Consider the following 24,632-nt stretch of genomic DNA (forward strand, 5'->3'; position numbering starts at 1 on the left):
AGGGAGAGATATGGCATGGATTGATTGTTCAAGGATAAGTATAGTTTGCTAGATGGAATGGAAATGGGAAAATGCATTAATTAGATGAATCATGGGATGTCTTTAGAGTCCAGGAGGTGGCTTTTCATTTTTTGAAGCATGTTCCTGTCTGAGTGAAAGGAGTGAATATTCATATGAAATTCCAGTCCTGTCTGGAACAAGAGAGAGAAGGAATAGATGATAAAAAAGTGACGAGAAGGAATAGATGATAAAAAAGTGACTAACTACGCAAGAAAGCATTCAAAAAGAGAGAAGTAGAGGTAAACATAACTGTTCAAAAATATCTGTTCACATTTAAGAGAAAATTTTCTAAAAACTTGGAGCAGAGGCAGTTTTGAAAATGAGACAAATTTCATCCTAAAAACACTTTGTGTCAAATTAAAGCTTCTTTTATTCAAGTCTAGGCATTTGGGATTGTGTTTTCAAACAATATAAAAACACTGGATATCGTAAGTAAGGGAAAGTAACACACAGCAGTCTTGAACATGATTTATGTGGCTTGGGTTTATAAGGTTGATAGAATGAAGCCAACAATAAAGAGACTTAAAATAACCCAGGGGATGGCCTAGCCTCTGCCCTGAGGGCCAGTGGCTGAACCTCGGAGCCAGGGCCCGCAGGGGCGCACTCGGGGGCGCGACCTCCACGGCCTGCCAGGTAGGGACCTCTGGGGGGTGCGCGGCGGTCCCGGTTGGACCCGTGGCCGTGGCCGTGGCCCTGCAGCGCCCGGGCGAAGGTGACATTGAGCTCCGGGCGCGCCGCTCTGGGCATGGCAGGGGGGCCTTGCGGGGACCTGGGCACGCCGCGCGCCCCAGCATCTCCGTGGAGGGAGGACCCTGTGCGCTGGGCACGTGAACAACAACAACAAAAAATAACCCAGGGGCTTGAACAAGTTGGGATAGTGATGCAACTGCAAAAAAGGGACTGGAATACATTCAACCAAAAGCTACAGATAATCGTAGCAGCTTGGACATGAAAATGAAAAAAAGAATCAAAGGTAATTTTGCAGGTTTGAGTCCTTAAAGTGAGACTATTTATGCTATGAACTTAAGTGATGATGCCAGAGAGAAGCCCATTTGGAGAATAAAAGATTTGATGATTGTAAGTCTGCTGGTTTTGAAGTGATATTGACATTCCAAGTAGAAGGTTCAAAAAGCATCAAAAAATGTTTGTATTTCATTGTGGTTACAGATTTGAAAATCATCTGCATAAATGTGTTAAAGGTCATGAGAAATGATGAGTGAGGATATATAGAGTAAGGGATTTAAGCAAGTAGTTGTTTTAAAGCCAAGAGGAGCAGCCTGGGTGTGTCTGCAAGCTGTAAGAAAGGAATTGGTAGAGAAAGTGAGATTGTAGGGCATGGAAAGTGTGTGTAACAGAAAGAGATGGAGCTGTGTGATACTGATAGCAGCATTACAATAAGGAGTTGAGATCATGTCAGACATTAGCCTTTGAAAGGAAAAAGGGAAAAGTGGCATTTTATGTGGAGAAAATGAAACTAACATAATTAAGTAAATAGATAACATATATGTCTTTAGAGTCAAAAATAAAGTCATATCAAAATAAGGTAGAGCAGGAAGGACAAGGGTGGTGACAGAGTGGAAAAGAATGTAGAACAACTACCACATGGCCAGGGAATCAGTTACATAGACATATGAGAGTATAGAAGCTGTATGAGGGCCCTTTCAAAAGTTCTTGAAAAATGGCATTAAAAGGTAAGTTTGGGGCCAACATTGTATAGCAGTGGATGAAGCTACTGCTTGGGATGCCCATAGCCCTAACAGAGTACCTGGGGTTGAGGTACTCAACAATGCATTGGTTGTGGGGAGAGTGGCAGGATGAGGCAGCAGAAAATAACTCAAGTACTTGAGTTCCTGCTATCTTCGGGGAGGCTCTAATGTACTTCTTGGTTCTGACTTTGGCCAAACCCAAGATGTTGTAGGAATTTGGAGATCAATCCAGTCAATGGAAGGAAGGGATCTATCAATCAATCTCTCCCTCTCTCTGTCATTCTGCCTTTCAAATAAATAAGATACATATTTTTGTGCAAAAACCTTTTGAAACTCATGCAGTTTTTTTTCATAATATACACTTTTGTTGAACTTTTTTGAAGACTCCTCATATATGACATCATTCTAAAGAACACATCTGGATGTTTAAAGATGTACTGGCTAAAGACATGGAGAACTGAATTTCTTATTTTTATCTACATCATTTAGTATAATATAAGCTTCTCTTATGTTATATATAACTGGAATGACAAGCATAAAAGAGAAATGCAAAGACCATAAGTAAGCATATAAGTGTTAACAGAAAGCTGGATTGGAGAAATTTTCTTAGTTCAAGCAGGCACCAGAGACTTGGTGGAGGATCAGTAGAAGCAGTTTATTAACATCCATGGGCCCAGTGGAATCATTTCCCAAGACTGGGCATCCAGTCCAGGTTTCTTAGATCATTTATAAGTTCATCAGTCTCATGCACTAACAGTTATAGCATTGGTGGGCTCAGGATCACCCATGAGGAACTTGAAACCACGCTTATGGAGAACTCGAGTAGGGGATAGGGTACAGAGAACAAAGAATAGGATACTTTCAGACATGTTAAAACCTATAGGGAACAGAGATTTGGATGACTGCCCTGACATGCCAATACCTATGGGGAACTGGAACTGGAATTACAGTACATGGAGATTAGGACATCTGCCCTCCTCAGGGGTCTTTTCTCTCCCTTGTCTTTGGTCACAGTCTAACTTTATCTTTGTAAGAATTAGTGGGTTGTGGCCGGCGCCATGGCTCACTAGGCTAATCCTCTGCCTGCGGCGCCGGCACTCCAGGTTCTAGTCCCGTTCTGTCCCGGTTGCTCCTCTTCCAGTCCATCTCTCTGCTGTGGCCGGGGAAGGCAGTGGAAGATGCCCAAGTGCTTGAGCCCTGCACCTGCATGGGAGACCAGGAGGAAGCACCTGGCTCCTGGCTTCAGATTGGTGCAGCACGCCGGCCGTAGCAGCCATTTGGGGGGTGAACCAACAGAAAGAAGACCTTTCTCTCTGTTTCTCTCTCTCTCTAACTCTGGCTGTAAAAAAAAAAGAATCAGTGGATTGTGGATTGTATAGTCATGTGGAGTGAAAGAAAAAAAGTGATTCTTACTTTTGGGGATAAGATGCAAAAATGCTTCAGAACTAAAACACTGATACTTCATGAAAATGCTGTCAGGGATATATGAAATTATAAAAATGTCCAAGCTCTGTTGGCTATATATTTGCACCCATTTTAACAACATAAATTGTTTCTATGATTGAATCTCTATATGCTCAATAGTAGTTTCATGTTAAGAAAAAGCTATGAATGAAAAGATCTAAGAATATCACAAAGTTCATATTTCTAGAAATAAGGGGAAAGTGAATGACAATCACAGTTGACTTATACTAAGTCACCCAGTAATCAATTCTGTGTAACATAGTTTTTGTGGTGAATGCTAAAAAATAATTACTGCTCAACACACAAAAAAAGAAAAATGAAGGCCTTGATATCAGGGTATGATGATGGTGCTTTTCACAGTTGAATAAGAGTAGACACTCAGTTGTTACCAACTAATTTTTCTTATTGTGAACTATTAAATTTGATTTATTAAGTGGTCAATACTCTCAGAAGAGAATTTCTTCCATTATTTAATGCCTAGCTTGACATGTTGTACTCTAATAATTGGTTTGTTCCTGTACAGTTTACTACTTCTCCCAAAGATGCATTTATTAATAAATGTCGTAATGAGCTACACATTCAAATACTGAGTGGATGAAAGGACTGAATTAAATATTTGACAACTGAAGCTGTTTGCTTGACCTGAGTTATCTGTATTATCATCAAAAGGTTATGTTTGATGTTCATATGAGGACACAGTTTTGTCTTTCATCTATATAAATATTATTACTCATTCCATAAAGCTAGAGAATAAATGACAATATCCGTGCACTGCTTCTAGATTGTTTGTCTAAAAAAAAGGTTACATTCTCTAACTGATATCATCAATGAGTGTAAATGTCTCAGATGTATAAATTTTTTATCAAAAATTAGAATAGGCAAATATTGGTTTTTAAATTAGTAGTGTAAAATCAATCTCAATAGACATTTCTAGAACCTTTAATTAATGTTTTTGCTTCCTAGGACAGTACACAAGTACAGCAGGAAGCTGTAATTTTGAAACAACTTCAGAAAATTGGACCACTGCCTGCAGTCTTGCTCAGGACTCTGAGGATGACTTGGACTGGGCCATTGGCAGCAGAATTCACACCGAAGCATTGAACCCAGACTCTGATCACACACCAGGTAAATCTAATAGCAATAACCAGGCAAAGTAGGCTAAAACACTCTTAACTATGTGGGTGAATGTCAGAATGTGTTGCTTATTTCCTTGTGGGAGTGATGGATGCTCAATAGGATTAGGATACTCGTGTCCTATATTGGATAAGTAACATCTATATTGAAACACCCAGGTTCAACTCCAGGCTCTACTCCTGGTGCTGTCTTCTTTCTAATGTTCATCCTGCAAGGCAGCAGGTGATGGCTCCAGTAGTTGGATACCTACCACCCACATGGGCTAAGTTGATTTGTAGACTCCTGGCTTTGGCCTGGTCTACTCCTAATATTGTGGGTATTTGGGGAATAAAGCAGGGGGTGGGACCTTTCTCTGTTTATATAAAATATTTGATTGAAAGGCAGAGAGAGAGAGAGAGAGACAGGGACAGAGACAGAGACAGAGAGAGACAGGGAGGATTTGGGATCCACTGGTTCACTCCCCAGATGCCTGCAACAAATAGTTGGGCTGGGGCTGCCAGGCCCAAACCAGGAGCTAAGAACTTAATCTAGGTCTCACAGGTGGATGGCAGGGACTAGCTGAGCCATTATCTGCTGCCTCACAGGGCATACACTAGCAGGAAGGTGGAAATGTAGCTAATTCTTCAAACCAGGTACTTCACTATGGGGTTCAGCTATCCCAAGCTACTACTGAAAATTTGTGCCAAATATCTACCCTTAAACAAATTTTTAAAAAACAAAAAGATCACATTTATTCCATCTCTTATGTCTTTTTTTGTATGTGGCTACTAAAATTTACACAGATAGCTCATATTGTATTTCTGTTGGCTAGCCTTATTCTGTATGTATTATACAACACACGGAAGATTTTTTCTAAAAACAAACTGGATATACATTTAACTTAAAAAATAATGAAAATATACATCCCCAAATATTCTTAAAAATGGGAAGGCTTTTTGGATTCATACATTCATAACTAGGAACTGCAAAATTGGTCAAGAAGCAAAAGGTATTTTGGAAAAAAGAGAACACATAAAAAGCAAGGTGGCAAATCATAATAATTTACTTTATCTGATGTATCATCTTCCTAGTGTTATACATAGATTAACAGTACTTTCTAATGATTTGATATTAATGTAGCAATCTTATGATATCAGGATTTTCTATTTACAGAAATACTGCCTCCTCAGTTATTGACCAAATATGATAATTCCTTTTCCCATAATATTCAAAGAAAAGAAGCAATGTTATTTTTACTATGTTTTTTAACTTTTTTTTAAATTTTATTTATTTATTTATTTATTTATTTTTTTTGACAGGCAGAGTGGACAGTGAGAGAGAGAGACAGAGAGAAAGGTCTTCCTTTGCCGTTGGTTCACCCTCCAATGGCCGCCGCGGTTGGTGTGCTGCGGCCAGCGCACCACGCTGTTCCGATGGCAGGAGCCACGTGCTTCTCCTGGTCTCCCATGGGGTGCAGGGCCCAAGCACTTGGGCCATCCTCCACTGCACTCCCTGGCCACAGCAGAGAGCTGGCCTGGAAGAGGGGCAACCGGGATAGAATCCGGAGCCCCGACCGGGACTAGAACCCGGTGTGCCGGCGCCGCAAGGCGGAGGATTAGCCTGTTGAGCCACGGCGCTGGCCTATGTTTTTTAACTTTTATGTAGTTTTCTTTTTGTAACATATAATCATTCTACTGTTTTTATAAAATTATAGAATTTCTTCTGACCTATTGGTAATATTTATGACTATGTATTAATTTACCTATGATTGTAGTGGGAAATTCAGACAGAGCGGCAGGACACATTAAAGCTCTTAGCAGGAAAAACAGCTTTATTCTTCTGCAGGCTAACCCGGGGAGGGTTCTGTCTCCAAATTCTGGTCCCTGAACAAAGCAGGGGATTATCTTACACACTGTAGCACAGACGACATTAAGTTCCCTAATATATAATTAGCTATGCAACCTTCGACTGGATATTTTGGTGCTGTACCATTGCCCACACAACTGTTAACACAAAGTCACATTTGTATGCACCTGTATCGCTGTAGTTGGCCTGAAAGCATTGCTTTGGTTGACCTAGCTGCATTTGTCATATTTCTCAGAAAACTCCCTCCATCCACCCTATTCCTGGAAGGCCCCTGCATGAAAGCATCTATTATTTTTGCCTTTGCCCAGTATTTCTACCTGGAGGAGAGGGGCCGCTAGGAGTTTGCTGCATGATTGACTTTGGATGCTTTGCTTTGCCAATGAACTAGAAAGTTTAAACCCTCTAACCTGGTTTTGTATAATGTCAGTCTTACTGTTTAAACCATGTATGAATTTATCTCAGATTTTAAAAGTTTCCTGTGTTCTCCTTAATTTTTAGAGCTGTTTATTTTTTTAACAAACCCTAGAAATATCTTCTTGATGTTCAACCTAACAATATTTTTGTATTTTTATTTTCTTTCCTTGCTGATATTTATTTCTAGCATCATAAAGTCATAAATGACAGCATTTATGTACAATATCAACATCGGTATTTTTTCTCCTTTCCCTCATTTTTGCCTCCTCCTTTTCCTTTTCTCTGACTTCTCTTATATTATGCTACAAAAACAGGAACACTAGGTGACAGGAGATTAAATCAAAGAGAATGACTTCAATTATTAGTATAAAATGAGTAGTAATTAATAGTATAACTAATGTGTACACAATATTTATTTTATCTCTTGGTAAATTTAATATCATTTACAAATAATTTTACTCTGCCTTTTAAAATATATTAATTCAACAATTAACTAGTTTGGAATGAGAGACTCCTTCTGTGTGGCCTCCAACCACACAGAAGATACTTGTTGAATTTAGCTTTGGGTCCCATATCTGCCTGAAACTAGTCTGTATATGTAAGCATCGTTCTTTATAACTTATTATGACTTTCTCAAAACTTCCTGAAAAGTCTTAATTTGATGACTTAAAATGGTCAGTAATTGATCATTTGTCTTCTGTAAAACAAAATCCTAAAATTGATAAAATTGTTGCTACTACATTTGGTCTGTATCAGATGGTTCAGAACAAACAAGCACTTCTTTTCCTTTACGTCTTATTTACTCCATAAGCTATTTTATTCCCACCAATCAGTGGCATCTCTACCACGCATTGTATTTTTTTAACCATTTACAAATACAAATATTTATCACCAAATACACAGCACTGCCAAGGGGGGGGGGGGGACTAGGAGATTTTCTTTGCTAATGAACCTCAGAATACATCTAGCAGTTTTCATTTTCTCATGCAGAACAGCCAGTAAATGATAACCATCCTTTGCTTATTAACCAGAATCTGATTAATGTTTCCATTCATGAAGTTGTAATCTTTAGACCATACTCATTATTGTTCCCTTCTTTGTCTCTGAGGCAGAGTTTGATTTGACTTTGGTGGTGTTGAGATAACACTGAGAACAGACCCAACTCACCTGTAGACTACGTTTCTGCAAACATTTTCAAGATAAGACAAACAGCAAAAATTTCCATTGTGCTGCCAAAAAGTAGTGCTGATCTCAAACCATGGATCTCTTCCAGCCAGCAGATATCCCAACCAATTCAGTTTGCATTCTGCCTCTGAGAGAAACAAAGCCTTAATTTTTTGCTTGCCTTATTGACCATGTTGGTATTTGTCTGTATACATTTAAAATGACCCAGGAATGCAATCCTGCACTGCATGACATTTCAGTCAATAATAGAGAGTTAAAAACACAAGTAGTCTCCCAAGATTAGGAGATTAACATTGCCTAATGACATTGCAGTGACCATAGTTTGTGTAAATACACTCTGATGTTTGTAAGCCAAGAAATTGCCTAAAAATATATGCTTCTCAGAATGTATCTTCATTGTTAAGGAACACAGTGTTGTAGTTGGTGACTACCAAGTGGAACCCAAATGTTTAGTTTTTTTTATTTGAGAGGAAGAGAAGGGAGGGCTGAATATCATCCATCCACTGGTTCATTCCCCAAATGCCCACAACAGATCAGGCCAAAATCAGGAGTCTGGAACTCATTCTTGGTCTCCCATGAGGGTGGCAAAGATCCACTACTTGAACCATCATCTGCTGCCTCTCAGTCAATAGCAGAAAGCAGGACCAGAAGAGGAGGCCAGACACAAACCAGACTCTCCCATATGGCACACAGGTGTTCCAAGCAGCATCGTAAACACTTGCTAAACACTCAGCCTTGCCTTTTCTTTTTGACATGCTTGAAGGCATCATCTGTTGGACATGGCGTTGAGTAAGGACTGTGTGAATGATCGGTCCTTTTAAAATCCTGGAGGGCAAGATTAATCCTTGAATAAGTAATTGGAATCTTATAGGTTAATTATTTCATCATTTTACAAGCATTAAGCCACCATAGTTTCTTTTTTTTAAGATTTATTTTATTTATTTGAAAGACAGAGTTACAGAGAGAGGTCGAGACAGAGATCTTTCATCTGCTGGTTCACTCCCCAGATGGCCGCCATGGCCGGAGCTGTGCTGATTCGAAGCCAGGAGCCAGGAACTTTGTCCAGGTCTCCCACATGGGTGCAGGGGCCCAAGGACTTGGGCCATCTTCTACTGCTATCCCAGGCCATGGCAGAGAGCTGGATTGGAAGAGGAGCAGCCAGATCTAGAACCAGCGCCCATATGAGATGCTGGCCCTTCAGGCCAGGGTGTTAACCTGCTGCGCCACAGCGCCAGCCCCAGCCACCATAGCTTTTATAAAAGAAATATACTAGAGGCATACACATTTACATTAAATTTATCCCTGTTTGTCTTCTCAAAATGTTGCCTCTTTTTATTGCTTTCCTTTTTATAGGTGTCCTTAAATAGTCACTGATTCAGACTTTTTGCCTCAAGCATAATGCTTCTCTTCTACCTTGACAAAAACAAAACAAAACAAAGAAAACATTGTCCTAACTTCTCTTGTAAGTTATGTTAATCAGCCTTTTATTAATGTAACTAAATACCTGACACTGGAAACATAAGGAAATATGTTTATTCTGACTAATGGTTTTGGAGGTTCGCAGTCTGAGATCAGGTGGGCCCCACTGGTTTGGACATCTGGTGAGACTGGAGGATGACAGTGCAGAACTTGTGTAGAGAAACAATCACATGGCAAGCCAGGAAGTAGAGAGAGAAGCTAGACTAGACTCAACTCAGCTATTATAACCAACTCTCACAAAAGCCACATTCTGAAAGCATGACTCCAGTGATCCAAGGACTTACCACAATAATTGTATTAAGTTTTCAAACTTCTTAGCTGTAAGTACCATTAACCTATGACTTTGGGAAACTTTGACAGATAGACTTTTACAGGTAGATTTCTGGGAGACACCTAAATGAATATTTAAACCATAGCATAACTATTACTTTATTCTTTTACATCCCCCGTACCTTTCCCTCACTGTCCATACCTTACTTAATTCCTTAATTAAGATATATATATATTCAGTGAGATCTGGAATCTCAATTGTCAGGCACTTTTCACGAAAGAATAATACCTAAAGGTTAAACTATTGGAAAAGCAGAAAAAAAGAAATGTTATTACCTAGTCATTATATAGCTCTCCAAAAAGCAAACACAAGTGATGTAATGCCATTTTTATCAAAAGCCATGAAAGAATTTTATTTGCCTTTAGAGATGTTGGCTCTGTGGATTTCATTGTTACCACTTTTGAGTAAAATCTTATTCACCCTATGAGCCTGTTTACATTTCACAACCTTTAAAAGCTCCAGACACAGATAACCAGCACCTAGAAAGCTGAGGGAAATAGGGAAGTACAAAGAGATTGAGGGCATTTCAACTAATAGTTACCAGGTACTCCTCTATTTTAGGGTGATGGACAGGTAGAGATTATAGAGGCGGCAGACCCAGGCTGAGCAAGTAGAACTCTGAACTATTTTGAAAGGGAAGCATATTACAAAGCATTTTAAAAATGATTATGCAGTTTTAGTTTCTGAAAAGGGGAAAAATACTAAAGTTGCCTCCAGTCTAAAGCAATGAGTGAATTCAGATAATTTGAAGAAGAATGGTCTTTGTATGATTTGATCTTAGTTGAAATGAGTATGATTCTTCTTACAGCACTGAAGGTATAAAAATACAGCTTTATTTTATAAGTATTAACTGTCCTTCTAAAAGAAATGCCAAACTTATTACCTTATTGCACAATAACTCAATGAAATACTCAAAATCTCAAGATTGTTCGTAATCAGGTCTCAAAGACAAATAAGAATTTTTACTGTCTGCTGATACCAAAGTGGACAGGGATGTCCCTGAAGAAGGTCTTGGGCCCTGGATGTGGCTACTGAATTTTTGGCACTCTTACTGCCATGTTGACATTGTGATTTAAGCAAAGACGGTTTGACTCTGAATTCACACTATTTATACTAGATACTAGGTGACCCCAAGTTTTCAAATGTGTGTAACATTTTTGAATTAATTTCAAACCTCTATCTAATGCCTGACTTGAGCTACTTCTGATGTGAAACATAAAATCTGTACTCTAAAAATCCTAAGAACTTGCAGACATGAACTTATACTAGCAAAAGTAAACTTTTAAACTGAAAATGTACAGAAAATATTTGAAGTCAGAGAGTGTGGTGAGGAATAAAAATTCAAATGTCTATACTGAATTCCATGTTCCAGAGTGCTACATCTTATAGCATCTAATTAAAATGTTATAGATTTTACCAAGTTAATTGAATGCATTCTGCAGCAATATATTAGAATTAAGTAACTTTTAAAATGAAAAAAGAAAGCCAAAAGTAGTCCAAAATTAAATAAGCCAAACATTCTGCTTCTGTAGATATCTGCCTATGAATGTTGTTGCTCATTCCACAGAGCCACCTTTAAGTAAAATGGACCAGTTTAATGATTTACTACTAGTTACAAAATGTGGTGTGGCAGGTGCGACTTTTAAGCTTTACTAGATGCTTTAACAAATTCTCAATTTGTGTATGAGGCTATATTGAAATTTCCCAAGGAGTTTGACATGTATAAATATGTAGTTCTCAATGAAAAAACTAGAAGTTTATAAATATTTGAAAGTAGTTCTAGTCCAAGCTTGCTAGTGAAACAATGAGTCTGTTCTAAAAGTATAATTCCATGTAAGGTATTGTAACTTAATGACACCATAATAGTTCCTGGATAATTCATGTACTTTTAATAATAATTTCAAGAGGCTAAGCAACTTTTCACCTTTCTGATTCTTAAGAAAAAGTGGCCTCAGAAGTCTATACATTTTATAAAGTGAAATTTATCTGTGCTAGCATTGCAAAATGAAAAATCACCAAAGACCAAATTTGCAGTAGTGGCTTCTAAATTTATAGACAAACTTTTGTCTTTTAAAATTTAAAATGGATAAAATTTCACATAGACATTCATTAATAACTCAACCAGGAAAGGACTTTCTGGTTTTTGTGCTGGAGAGCAGGATTTTATAAGACCAAAATTGTATATGCAGATTAGAAGAGGCTTGGTGGAGTGTATTTTGAAAACTCAGCCCGGGACCAACTAATCACTGGAATTGCTAACTTTAATGTTGACGTTGTCCTACACTGAAATAAATATGCTACAGTGGAATGATGGGTAATCATCCCCAGTGAATGCTGATTTTCTTACACTATATTTTATATGCAGACATTAGAATGCAAACATTAGATTGTATGAGATTCCTTGTGTCTGCTAGGCTGGTTTTCAGTCATCACTAAATAGAAATAAATACAAGGGAAAATATGGAATAAGAAGTGAAGGTAACAATATTCAGTCTTGTTTCAACATTTGAGAATTTGTGTAGTACCATTTATATACATATATTCTAATATAAACTAATTTTAAGAATGAAATAACAAAACTGTTTACATGTATTTGTATTGTAACTTGAGTTTCTTTATTATTTTTATTTATTTGCAAGATAGTAAGATACAGACAAAGAGAAGGGATTCCATTTTCTGCTCACTCCTCAAATGCCCCAGTGGTTGGAGCTGGGCCAGGCCAAAGAAATCACTCAGGGTTTCCTATGTAGGTGATAGGGACCCAAATACTTGAGCAATCATTTGCTGCCTTCCAGGTTGTGCAATAGCAGGAAACTGGAATCAAGAACAGAACTGGGATTCAAACCGGGTGGTCAGATATGATTTGCAGAATCCCAACAAGTGTCTTAGCTGCTGTGCCAAACAATTGTCTCCAAGTTACTTTAGAAGCCTGCAACTGATGACTGATGATGGAGCACCTAGTTAACTCTGATTTAGGCTTCTGTACACACATCAAACTAGCTTTTTGAAAATACACAATTTTGGCCGGCGCCGTGGCTTAACAGACTAATCCTCCGCCTTGCAGCGCCAGCACACCGGGTTCTAGTCCCAGTCGGGGCGCCGGATTCTGTCCCGGTTGCCCCTCTTCCAGGCCAGCTCTCTGCTATGGCCCGGGAAGGCAGTGGAGGATGGCCCAAGTGCTTGGGCCCTGCACCCACATGAAAGACCTGGAGAAGCACCTGGCTCCTGGCTTTGGATCAGCGAGATGCACCGGCCACAGCGGCCATTGGAAGGTGAACCAACGGCAAAAAGAAAGACCTTTCTCTCTGTCTCTCTCTCTCACTATCCACTCTGTCTGTCAAAAAAAAAAAAAAAAAAAAAATACACAATTTAAATTGTTTAAAGGAAACATCTGAATTATTGAAATTCTAACATATTTATGTGGTTAGTGGGATAAATTTATTGAAACATAAGGTTTTAAATCAGAATTCCATTCATACATTTGCAAAGTTGATTAAATTTGCATCAGGGAACATTGACTGCTTTTTCTTCTCTAAATGTTTGACATCTGAGATCAGGTTAGCACTAAAGCATGGAACAAGTTATTTAAACTCTGAATTAAACATTATCTGCTTTTGAGGTCGAAGTGTATTAGTTCTCATCATGTATGTTATACTGTTTAAGAACTGAGCTGTGAAATATAAAGTAGTTTTGTACAAACATATTAGTTGTAATTATTTCAGAGATTTCTTATTTGACAAAGGACAAATACATTCCATACTTTTGATTAAGCCTTAACTATACAATAAATGTTATTATTGTATTTCATTAGTTATACGATAGGTTTCTTTTTTAAAATATTTATTTATTTATTTAAAACTAAGAGTTAGAGGGAAGGACAGAGACATCCTCTATCTCCCCAGAAGGCTGCCAAAGCCAGTGTGCAGGAGCTTCCTCTGGGTCTCGCACATGGCTGCAGGGGCCCAATCACTTGGGCCATCTGCTGCTTTTCCCAGGCCATTAGCAGGAAGCTGGATTGGAAAAGGAGCATCCAGGACACGATCCAGTACCCACATAGGATGCTGGATTACAGATGGTGACTTAAGATGCTTGTGTCACAATGCTGGCCCCATACCATCGTTTTCTTATTTAGGCTATTGCTTTTAAGTTTATCTGATAAAGTGCAGTCTGAATGCACTGGAAACCCTCAACTGTGTAAAAGGCAACTGGATGTCCTCCGCCTTGCGGCGCCGGCACACCAGGTTCTAGTCCCGGTCGGGGCACCGATCCTGTCCTGGTTGCCCCTCTTCCAGGCCAGCTCTCTGCTGTGGCCAGGGAGTGCAGTGGAGGATGGCCCAAGTGCTTGGGCCCTGCACCCCATGGGAGACCAGGATAAGCACCTGGCTCCTGCCATTGGATCAGCGCAGTGCGCCGGCCGCAGCGGCCATTGGAGGGTGAACCAACGGCAAAAGGAAGACCTTTCTCTCTGTCTCTCGCTCACTGTCCACTCTGCCTGTCAAAAGAAAAAAAAAAGGCAACTGGATGAAGCAAAATCTTAGATACTCTTATTAACAAAATATGGATTTAAAGTACATTTTTTATAAGTAAGCCACAATTCTTACTACATTTTACAGGTGGAGTCTGGGTATATCTTGGCTATGGGTGCCATATGTCTTTATTTTTCAAATTATAATTAAATTAAATTCTTGTAAGAAAAAATGTGAAACTTGGAAAACTCTCCCATGGCTGAATTAAAATTGTGTTCAATTTTCCTAACCCAGCACATACACTGCTATTTCCAAAGATAAGGTGGGTAGAAGACTGCTTAATTATTTTTGAATTGTTTCTACTCCTCCTCTTTTATAATGAGGAAATTGTAGGCACAATAATCTTAGGTCATGTTCCTTGATTGTTTTTCTTGATTGAGGCTTTTGTTCTGTTTTTGACATTTCAACCTTTATAAAGGGTTCTAAGTGACACGAAGTTTTTTTATTTTTTTAACTGAGAAACATTTTTAATAGATGCAAATCATTTTTCATTTCCTGTGTAACATGTCAGGAGCTTGGAATGCACCCTAACAAGAAAAAAATGAAGAAAAAAAATCAACAACTCTGCCTAATTTTTTTAGAGAATTGAAGTCACAGGGCCAAAAAACAAAACAAAACAGAACAAAAAAAAAAAAAAAGAAAGATACACAACATCATAACTTGCTGGAGCAGAAGCCCAACAAGAGACACAGCTGCAAGAACCAATGCTAGGGTAGGAAATCCTGAACTATAATTGACAATGGCTGCAGGCATGGAGTAGGAAAGTTTGAGATTAAAATTCTAGGGGAACACATTTTTTTGTGAGTTTTGCCTTCCAGGTTTTCACAGTGAACATTAGAGAAAAATTTCTCTTGATTTAAGCAGAGAAAGATGAAAATAGTTATTTTGAAATATTTCCAGAATATTCTGTGTTTTTAAACAAGTCCATTCATCAAGATAAACTATTTTACCAGAACTTAACTGACGTGGGAGAAGAGAAATATCTAGCAATGTTATAAGGTATGGGAATACTCTGTTATATGCTACTTATGTTATCTATGAATCTCTTTAATAATATTTTAAAGATAACGGGTTAATTTTAATGCATATTCCAAATTTAAGATCATTACCTACAAAAGGAAAAAAAATTAAAATTATAAGGTGTATAACTGATAAGCTCAGAGAGGATAAAAGAGGAATCGTATGATATGCTCAATTAAAATCAGAAGACACGGAATAGAAAATAAAAAATAAGAGTAATAAGTAGAAAATAGTAACAAATATAATAGATATTAATCCAACTATGTCAATAATTACCTTAAGCATTAATTAACAATTAATACAGCATCAGGATGAAGCAAAAAGACCCAACTATATATTCTGATAAGAAACAAACATTTAACATAAAGACACAGACAGATTAAAAGTTAAAGTGGTGGAGAAAGCATTAACAGAAAGAACCTGGAATTTCAGACAAAGAATAAATAGGAGCAAGGAAGACGATCAGGGATAGAGAGAAAATTACTGCAGGAAGATGAAACAATCTTCAATAAGTGCCCAACATCTGTACATCAAAATACATGGAACAAAATATGAAAGAACTTCAAGGATGTATAGGTGAATCCATAAGAATTGTTAGAGAGACTCAGCCTACCAGAGTGGACTAATCTAGTTGACAAGAAATCAGAGACTTAATTGAACTGAGCAACATCAAGAGATAACAAGGTATAATGGTCATCTATAGAACACTTCATCTGACAGCTGAGTGCATATTGTTAAAAAACTCACACATCACAGTTACCAAGATCACCTGCCTTTTAGACTATAAGATGCACGTTAGCATATTTTTGTTTATTTATTTTTTAACTTCTATTTAGTAAATATAAATTTATGGATTACAATGGCTTTCCCCCAACCATAACTTCCCTTCCACTCACACCCCTCCCATCTCCTGCTCCCTCTCCCATTCCATTCACATGAAGATTCATTTTCAATGATCTTTATAGACAGAAGATCGAGTTAGTATGTATTAAGTAAAGACTTCATCAGTTTGCACCCACACAGAACAAAAAGTGTAATATACTGTTTCAGTACTACTTATAGCATTAATTCACATTGGACAACACATTAAAGACAGATCCTACATGAGGAGTAAGTGCACAGTGACTCCTGTTGTTGACTTAACAATTTGACACTCTTGTTTATGGTGTCAGTATCTCCCTAGGCTCTAGTCATGAGTTTCCAAGGCTATGGAAGCCTTTTGAGTTTGCCGACTTCGATCATAATTAGACAAGGTCATAGTCAAAGTGGAAGTTCTCTCCTCCTTTCAGAGAAAGGTACCTCCTTCTTTGGTGGCCCTGTTCTTTCCACTGGGATCTCACTCGCAGAGCTCTTTCATTTAGGTTTTGTTTTGTTTGTTTGTTTGTGTTTGCCAGAGTGTCTTGGCTTTCCATGCCTAAAATACTCTCATGGGCTCTTCAGCCATATCTGAATGCCTTAAGGGCTGATTCTGAGGCCAGAGTGCTGTTTAGGACATCTGCCATTCTATGAGTCAGCTGTGTATCCCGCTTCCCATGTTGGATCGTTCTCTCCCTTTTTTTTTATTTTTTATTTTATTTTATTTTATTTTATTTTATTTTATTTTATTTTATTTTATTTTTTGACAGGCAGAGTGGACAGTGAGAGAGAGACAGAGAGAAAGGCCTTCCTTTTGCCGTTGGTTCACCCTCCAATGGCCGCCACGGTAGCGCGCTGCGGCCGGCGCACCGCGCTGTTCCGATGGCAGGAGCCAGGTGCTTCTCCTGGTCTCCCATGGGGTGCAGGGCCCAAGCACTTGGGCCATCCTCCACTGCACTCCCTGGCCACAGCAGAGAGCTGGCCTGGAAGAGGGGCAACCGGGACAGGATCGGTGCCCCGACCGGGACTAGAACCTGGTGTGCTGGCGCTGCAAGGCGGAGGATTAGCCTGTTGAGCCACGGCGCTGGCTTTCTCTCCCTTTTTTATTCTATCAATTAGTATTAGCAGACACTAGTCTTGTTTGTGTGATATTTTAAAAAATAAGAATCATACAAAGTATGCTCTCAGATAACAATAGAATTAATCTTAAAAATCAGCAACTAAAAGATAGTTGGAAAACCTACAACCACTTGGAGATTAAACAACAGACTATGAGTCACAAATGAATTCTTAATTGTTTTTGAAAAATCTTAAATAGTGTAACATTCCTTTATATCCTTTTTAATAGTTTTGAATCTGGAGTAGAAGGGATTGTTTTTTCCCAAAAGGGCTTCATCATTGCTATCTTTTAATCATGCTTAGGGATCCAGTTATAATCAATAAACTTTAACAGTTTGTGGCCTCCTATGTCAGCAGTGCAGTGATTGGTTGTGAATATTAAATTGATTACTATTTTCCCTCTGTAGCATGTAATTGCTATGTTTTTGCAAAGAAGGTGTGACTAGAAACAAATGTGAAAGATCACTTAAACCAAAGCCAGTTTAAAGGAGTATTCTCTCCTGTTGGTTTACCTTCACCTCAGAATTACAATAATATTACAATGCATAGTGAATAATTGTTTATAACATTTCTACCAGTTTCAATTGCATATTGGTCTTGGCATTTCTTGGCACTATGGTTCTCTGTGATGTCTTACTGTTTGTGAGGGTTTTTTTTGTTTTATTTTTAATAACTAAGTGGGACTATAAATGTAGATATGTGTCAGTACTGAGTACTTTTCTCAAATCCCCAAATTTCTGGTTTTCATTCAAGTCTTTTATTCTATTTTTTTTTCTTGCTGAGTAGCAAAAGACTTTTATTTTCCACTTTTCCTATATACCTACAAAGCATGAACACTGCGTTTCAATTGATTGTATTGCATACTTTTTTGCTGAAAACCTTTTCTGTAAACACAATTGCCTTGTTCAGTTTTGTTGTAAACTGACTTATCATAAGATGCACTGTTGATATGCTTTCTGATGTGTTTGATAAGAGTGATAAAATAAAGCTTAAAAAATAAAGCAATTTCTTTTTTCCCTGTTAAAAAAAATGTAACATTTTGAAAAAACTAAACAGAAAATATAATGTCAAAATTGGTGAGTTTTAGGTAAGGCAATGATTACAGAAATTTTAATATTGAATGTATATGTTGAAGAGAAAAAAATTCTAAAATCCATAATCTAAGCTACCAGTTTAGGAAACTGTAAAATGAAGAAACTATAAAATTAATTTAAATACAAAGTAAGCAGAAGAAAAGAAATAAATACTAGAGCAGATAATAATAAAATTGAATTATAAAATCAATAGAGAACAATCAATGAAACCAAAAACTAGTACCTTAAGAAGACCAATGAAATTGAAAACTTTATCTCTTATTTAACTGAAACAAGAAAAGATTACACAAATTAGTAATAGCAAATGTGATAAGGGAGCCACCATTACTGATTCTTGGACACTAAAATGCCACAGAAATAAAATATTATTGGCTAGGAGACTTTAATAATAGGACCTCCAAATTAATTCACTTTGCAGTCATAGCTATTCACTACTAACTATGGTAACTGTGGAAACCAGAAAAACTGAAATTAAGATTTGGTATAAGTCAGGGCCCAGTATCCATTCTATACCTGTTCTCTGACAGCATAAAAAATACTTTATTTTCTTGAAGCTGACAGATCTGGGAGGAAAAGATTGTAGCTTCATAGCCAACACAAATATTTGATCACTTTATGTATGAGTCATGAATCCAAGTGAATTTTGTGAATCACATGATCATAGCCATAGTAACAATCTCTTTTTTTTGGTTCAAAAGAATTAAATTTTATTGAGGTATAACTTGCTAAAAGGAAAATGAATTCTGTTTATTTAAAGAGAAAATGGTATGTGTTCATAGCTTAAACATCTTCTGTCTCATGTACTAAAGTATATTATTGCACTGAAAAAAATTATACGAATTTGTTTCAAGGCAGTGGCCAGCACTTCTTGTATGTCAACTCTTCTGGGCCCAAAGAAGGATCCACTGCAAGAATCACTACATCCAAATTCTTCCCAGCAAGTCACGGAATGTGTTCTGTTCGTTTCTGGTTCTACACGGTTGATCCCAGGAGTATGGGGATATTAAAGGTACCAAAGGAAGACAGATTTGTCCTCAATATTTCAATGAAATATTCTTGATATATGTTTAACCACTTTTCACTTATTCTTTCTTTTGAAGTTATACCACCAATACTGATTCCATTAAGTGCTCATTCATTTCTGGGGCACTGAGACTTGGGTGCACAGTGCTGTCATTCATCTTAATTCCAGTCCATATTTATCTCATTGATTGCTGCCACCTAAACCTATGTAAGGGGCACACTATTTAAAAGATTATTTGGAAATAAAAGAGTTTAGGCATATTATACATGTTCTAATAACAACCTAGCTGGAAATAATGAAGAAATTTCACATGAGAGATAATGATGAAGAGAATTTTTTACCTAAAACAAGGTAAAAGACAAAGCAAATTTAAGATTTGAAATATATATATATATATATATATATTATATGTATATAGGCTCACAAGATTAGAATCTATAGAAATATAGATGTCTTTAAAGAAATTAGTTGCTGAGTTTATACTTTTGTATTGCATGATAAGGTGAATGAACTTTTCATTCATTGTGAAGAAAATTTGAGATCTAGTTGTAATTAAAAGATTACATTCTTTTTGAGAACAAAATATGTAGAGTTAGTCTTAGAAATTATTTGATTATTTGTTTCTGGAATAAATTTGAATATACTTCATAATATTCATAGAAACATGGAACTAAAATTAAGTTCATTTTGGCACCAGAAAAACTTTGTAGTCTATGCACATAAGCAGTTTTAGAAAGTTTTTGTAAAATGCGTATTACAAAAAATAAATATATGCATATTTATATACATGCATTTATATACATGCATATATTTCAAATTGTTTAGCCCCAAAATAAGCTCATATTTTAATTCATCTATTCTCAAACATTTTGAAGTGTCATTTTAGAGCTAGAATTTTTACCTTTATCACATTTTCACTTTAAATAATAACACCTTTTATTTACTGTCCCCTATGTTTCAGAATAAATTATAAATGTTATATGTGTTATCAATTTTAATTATCATGTTAACCTGATGAGGTAGGTTATATTTTCCCAGTTTTACAATAAAGAAATTAAGACTCAAAGAGGCTTAGTAACTTTTCTAAGAATACAAAATTATGAGAAAATCTGATTTCAAAAATCTGAGATCCATTACCTTAGACTTGTCTGTCAGGTTCCTCAGTAGTTGACCTAAGTCTGAGGAATGACATGGGTTAGAAGAGAAAGGGAAAAAAACATATTGTTATAATCATTGGCAGAAAAGGGAGGTGTCTTCACATAAACATATACACATGAAAAATGTGGGGAACTTATATTGATTCCATGTGAATCTCTTTTTGGAAAATCAGTTAAAAAACAAAGAGATTTATTTTTTAAAGTTAAGGGTAAATGGTTAAATACAGAGATCTGAACATTGTGGTTGTGTTTCATGATTTTTATATGGAGTGTATGAATATTCAAGATTATCCCATTGTTTATGCTATATTTTATCCAGCATTATGTGTAACCACTGACTTTAAATTGACTCCTCAACAAATGATTTCCACTGATAATATTAAGCACAGTCTTGCAGTTAAAGAAGGTATTAGTTTACGATTATTTGTTTTTTATATAAGGAAATACCAGTCAAAAGGCCAAACGACCTTTCAGTATAACCAACTCTTGCTCCTTCAAACCACAGAGTGCCCAGTGTCATTTAGCTTTCCTACTTCCCCATGTTTTTTAGCTATGATTATGTAAATACCCTTGAAATAAAATCATTGGCCTCCAGTTTTGATTTCTATTACCTTGTTTTGGGCAACTGCTGATGTTTCTAACTAGTGGGCAGTAGTTAGCTGTTAACAGTGCTATATGCTCCAGGTGGTTTTCAGAGAGGTCTATGGGAAAGATTTCTGGGGAAGCCGGGTAGTTAGCCTGGTTTTTGTTGGTGCCTAATCCCAGTGGTCTTGATGGAATTAGCTCTGGCAAAGACTTTACCGCCTCCACAACTTGCCATGGCCAATCACGGTATCCTGTAGCATTTGATTCAAAGTATTAATATACATTGTCTTGTACAACTTTGTAAGGATGTAGACTAGGTCTGGGATATTGGAGGCCATCTTTCACACCATGGAGACAGAGACTGAGAAAAATGCTAGGACTCAGAGGGACATGGTACTACAGAAAATAGAAGAAAAGGAAAGTACCTGCTCTGTTTAATCCCTAGGTTCTAGTTTGCTTGAGTCAGTAATAAAATTCTCTTGTTAATGTTACTGAAAAATTCATAACCATTTTCAGAAACCCAGGATAAACATCACAACGTGTTCTTATGTCACTGGTGATCATAACTGCTAGGACCAATAGTGTTTTCTCAGTTTCTGCCATCAAAAATCTTAAATTAATCTCAGACTGAAAACCTTGCCAAGAGTACAGTCATTTAACGTGTGGGTAAACTAGAGCAGTGGAAGCCCAGCCTCCCTACATTTCAGATTGAGACTTCCCATCAGCATGCTATTCTTTCACATGCAGTTTTATGCTTTCTTCTAGGCAAGTTTGGCAGACAGATCAGATTACTCTTTATAAGGGGATTGAAAACGTGTTTGTGCATCTATTTTTGCAAATAACACTAAAAAATCCAATCAATATTATCTGGGATTGTGGTAGAAAAGAATTTCTTATTAATTATTTTTAAGAAGGTTTTTTTTTTAAGATTTACTTATTGATTTGAAAGGCAGAGTTACAGAGAGGCAGAGACAGAGGATCCTCCATCTGCTGGTTCACTTCCGCCAAATGGCCACAATGGCCAAAGTGGGGCCGATTCAAAGCCAGGAGCCAGGAGCTTCTTCTGGGTCCCCTACATGGGTGCAGCAGCCCAAGGACTTGGGCCATCTTCTGCTGCTTTCCCAAACACATTAGCAGAGAGCTGGATTGTAAGTGGAACAGCCAGGACTCGAACTGGCATCCATATAGGATGCTGGCACTGCAGGAGGCAGCTTTACCTGCTATGCCACAGCACTAGCCCTTTAAAATGGTTTTAAAAGAATAAAATAATTGATCATGTGTACTGTGGATGTAGAAAAAGATATTTGCATTCATTGCTACTTGAGCTATCATGTTGCAAATTATAAGGAACAAATTGACAATTAAAAGCTTTATGATTATATGATTTTTATATTTATTAAAACATTCAACATCTGTAAGTTTGTTATAAGAAGTAAAGCTAAGTATACCTGAAATTTAAAATATATGGTTTGTAACCATGAAAGTGACAAGTTGCCTAAGCATTAGACAACAGAATTGGTACATTCACTCTTCCATTGAGACACTATAGAATAGTTAATTCTGTGAAAGAATAATTGATGTTTTATGATTCATTAACGGCCAAGGAAGACAAATACCAAGGAATATATAAATCATAATGCCATCTAAAAGTATCTTAAAATTATGTATATATGTCTGTATAGTTTCCTGTATAAATATTTGTATGTTCCTACAAATGAGAGAGAAAAGAAACAGAAGTATATACTGTGTTAGTAGAACAATGAACTGTAGCTAGTGTTTTTTTCATTATTTTTCAATCTCTTGGAGCTCATAGTTTTCCTTCATTAAACATGTATTACCTTTCTAATAGGAAATATATATTCCTCTAGTGTTCTCATATTTGAAAATGTTGATAGACCTTACTTTAGGATGTGCCATAGACAGAGAACTTCCTGGGTTAATAACAGCAAATGTAGTTTCAGTGCATGTGTTACATTACAATTGAGCTGGTATGAAACTCTCACACTCACTACATAAATCCTTTACAACAGATACAGCAAAGAAGACACTTCAGCTGAATTCTCACTGTACATGGTCTACGAAACATTCCTGAAAGTGATTTTAGGCAATAAATTATAACAGCATAGCGTCTCACCACCACAGATTACAATATCACATCGAATACATTGCATTCTCTGCCCTTTGTGCCCCTGTATGTTGGAGAATTACACTTTCTAGGCTGCTTTCTTCTCTGCCTACCTGCGTGTGTTTAGCCAATGGAAGGTACTGGCCAGAGCCCAGAAGACAAGAAGAGGAAAGGGCCTCCCGGTCTCTGTCTCTGTTGGGTTCTCTCTATCTCATGTATGACTCACCTTCCCCCAGAGAGACCCCGCCTCCTCTGTTCCGCCTGGCACCAAGTGTCTCTGCCAATTTCCCTCTCCTTCTGGCAACTTGAGCCTGGTAACTATTTGCCTCCATACCTCTAGTCTTAGAGGTAAAAACTTCTTCCTGCACGTGCTAATCTGTAGATTGCCTCATACTTATTAGGTAGATTCTCATATCTTCCATAAACTTTGTTAGCAATTACTACCATTCTGGTTTTTGTCTGCTCCAGTGAAAACACAATCTTTTGAAGATACTAACTTATAAAAGAATTTAAAAATTTGAGTGAGTACCAGTTGGCTTAAATTTGACCTTCTTACATTATTCAAAATTACTTTGCTTTTTTTCATCTGGAGAACATTTATGTGCACCCAGAATTTAGAGAACATATATTCATATAGCACAATGCTGATCATGCACAGGTCACAAAGGAAGTCTAAAAACAAGATACATAGCCTAGTTTGCTGATAACTTTATGATAAAATTAGGAAAAATAGAACCAACCACTAAACATTAAGAAATAAAAAAACAAAAAAAATTATGATTCAAAGAAGGCATAGTAGAAATGAAAAAATTTGAAAAACTCAACTCTGCATTTTTGATAGGGATTGAGGCTACACTGGCCATAAAAGAACATATTTTGGGCCAGTGTTGTGGCATAGTGGGTTAACTCTCTGCCTGCAACACTGGCATCTCAGGTGGGTGCCAGTTCGAGACCCAGCTACTCCACTTGCAATCCGCTCTCTACCAATGTGCCTGGGAGATCAGCAGAAGATGGCCCAAGTGCTTGGGCCCCTGCACCCATGTGGGAGACCCAGAAGAGACTCCGCATTACTAGCTTCAGTCCAGCTCCGGCTGTTGTAGTAGCCATTTGGGGAGTGGAGCAGCAGATGGAAGATCTCTCTCTCTAACTCTGCCATTCAAATAAATAAGAAATAAATCTTTTTTTAAAAAGGAAAATATGCATTCTTAAAATATTTTCTATTTAAAATTTTAAGAATGAAATTTGCTTTAGTAGCCAAATTAAGATGGTGGAAAAAGTACAAAATATTCAACTCAAAGAAATGGGAAAAGGAAAGAATAAACATATAATCCATTTAATAGCATACAAACTTGTGACAAAAAGAATAAACAAATTGAAACGTGGTTCTCTAGGAGGTTTAGTAAAATGGATAAACCTTTGTTAAGACCCTGCCTCTCTAGGACAAGTTGCTTTTGTTGCTATTGATGGTATTTAGGATGCTGTCAACATTCTATCCCTAAAACCAAGTTC

General features: G+C 37.2%; 1 protein-coding gene across 1 annotated transcript in view; it reads left to right on the forward strand.

Annotated features, from left to right (window-relative positions):
- MALRD1 (MAM and LDL receptor class A domain containing 1) overlaps positions 1-24,632 on the forward strand; it is a 405,586-nt gene that overhangs the window by 286,023 nt on the left and 94,931 nt on the right. The window contains exons 27-28 of the mRNA XM_062210772.1: positions 4,194-4,355; positions 19,084-19,241. Coding sequence (XP_062066756.1) covers positions 4,194-4,355; positions 19,084-19,241 — 320 coding nt within the window. The remainder of the gene's footprint in view (positions 1-4,193; positions 4,356-19,083; positions 19,242-24,632) is intronic.

Source organism: Lepus europaeus, chromosome 14 (assembly GCF_033115175.1).
Source record: "Lepus europaeus isolate LE1 chromosome 14, mLepTim1.pri, whole genome shotgun sequence".
Taxonomy (NCBI): domain Eukaryota; kingdom Metazoa; phylum Chordata; class Mammalia; order Lagomorpha; family Leporidae; genus Lepus; species Lepus europaeus.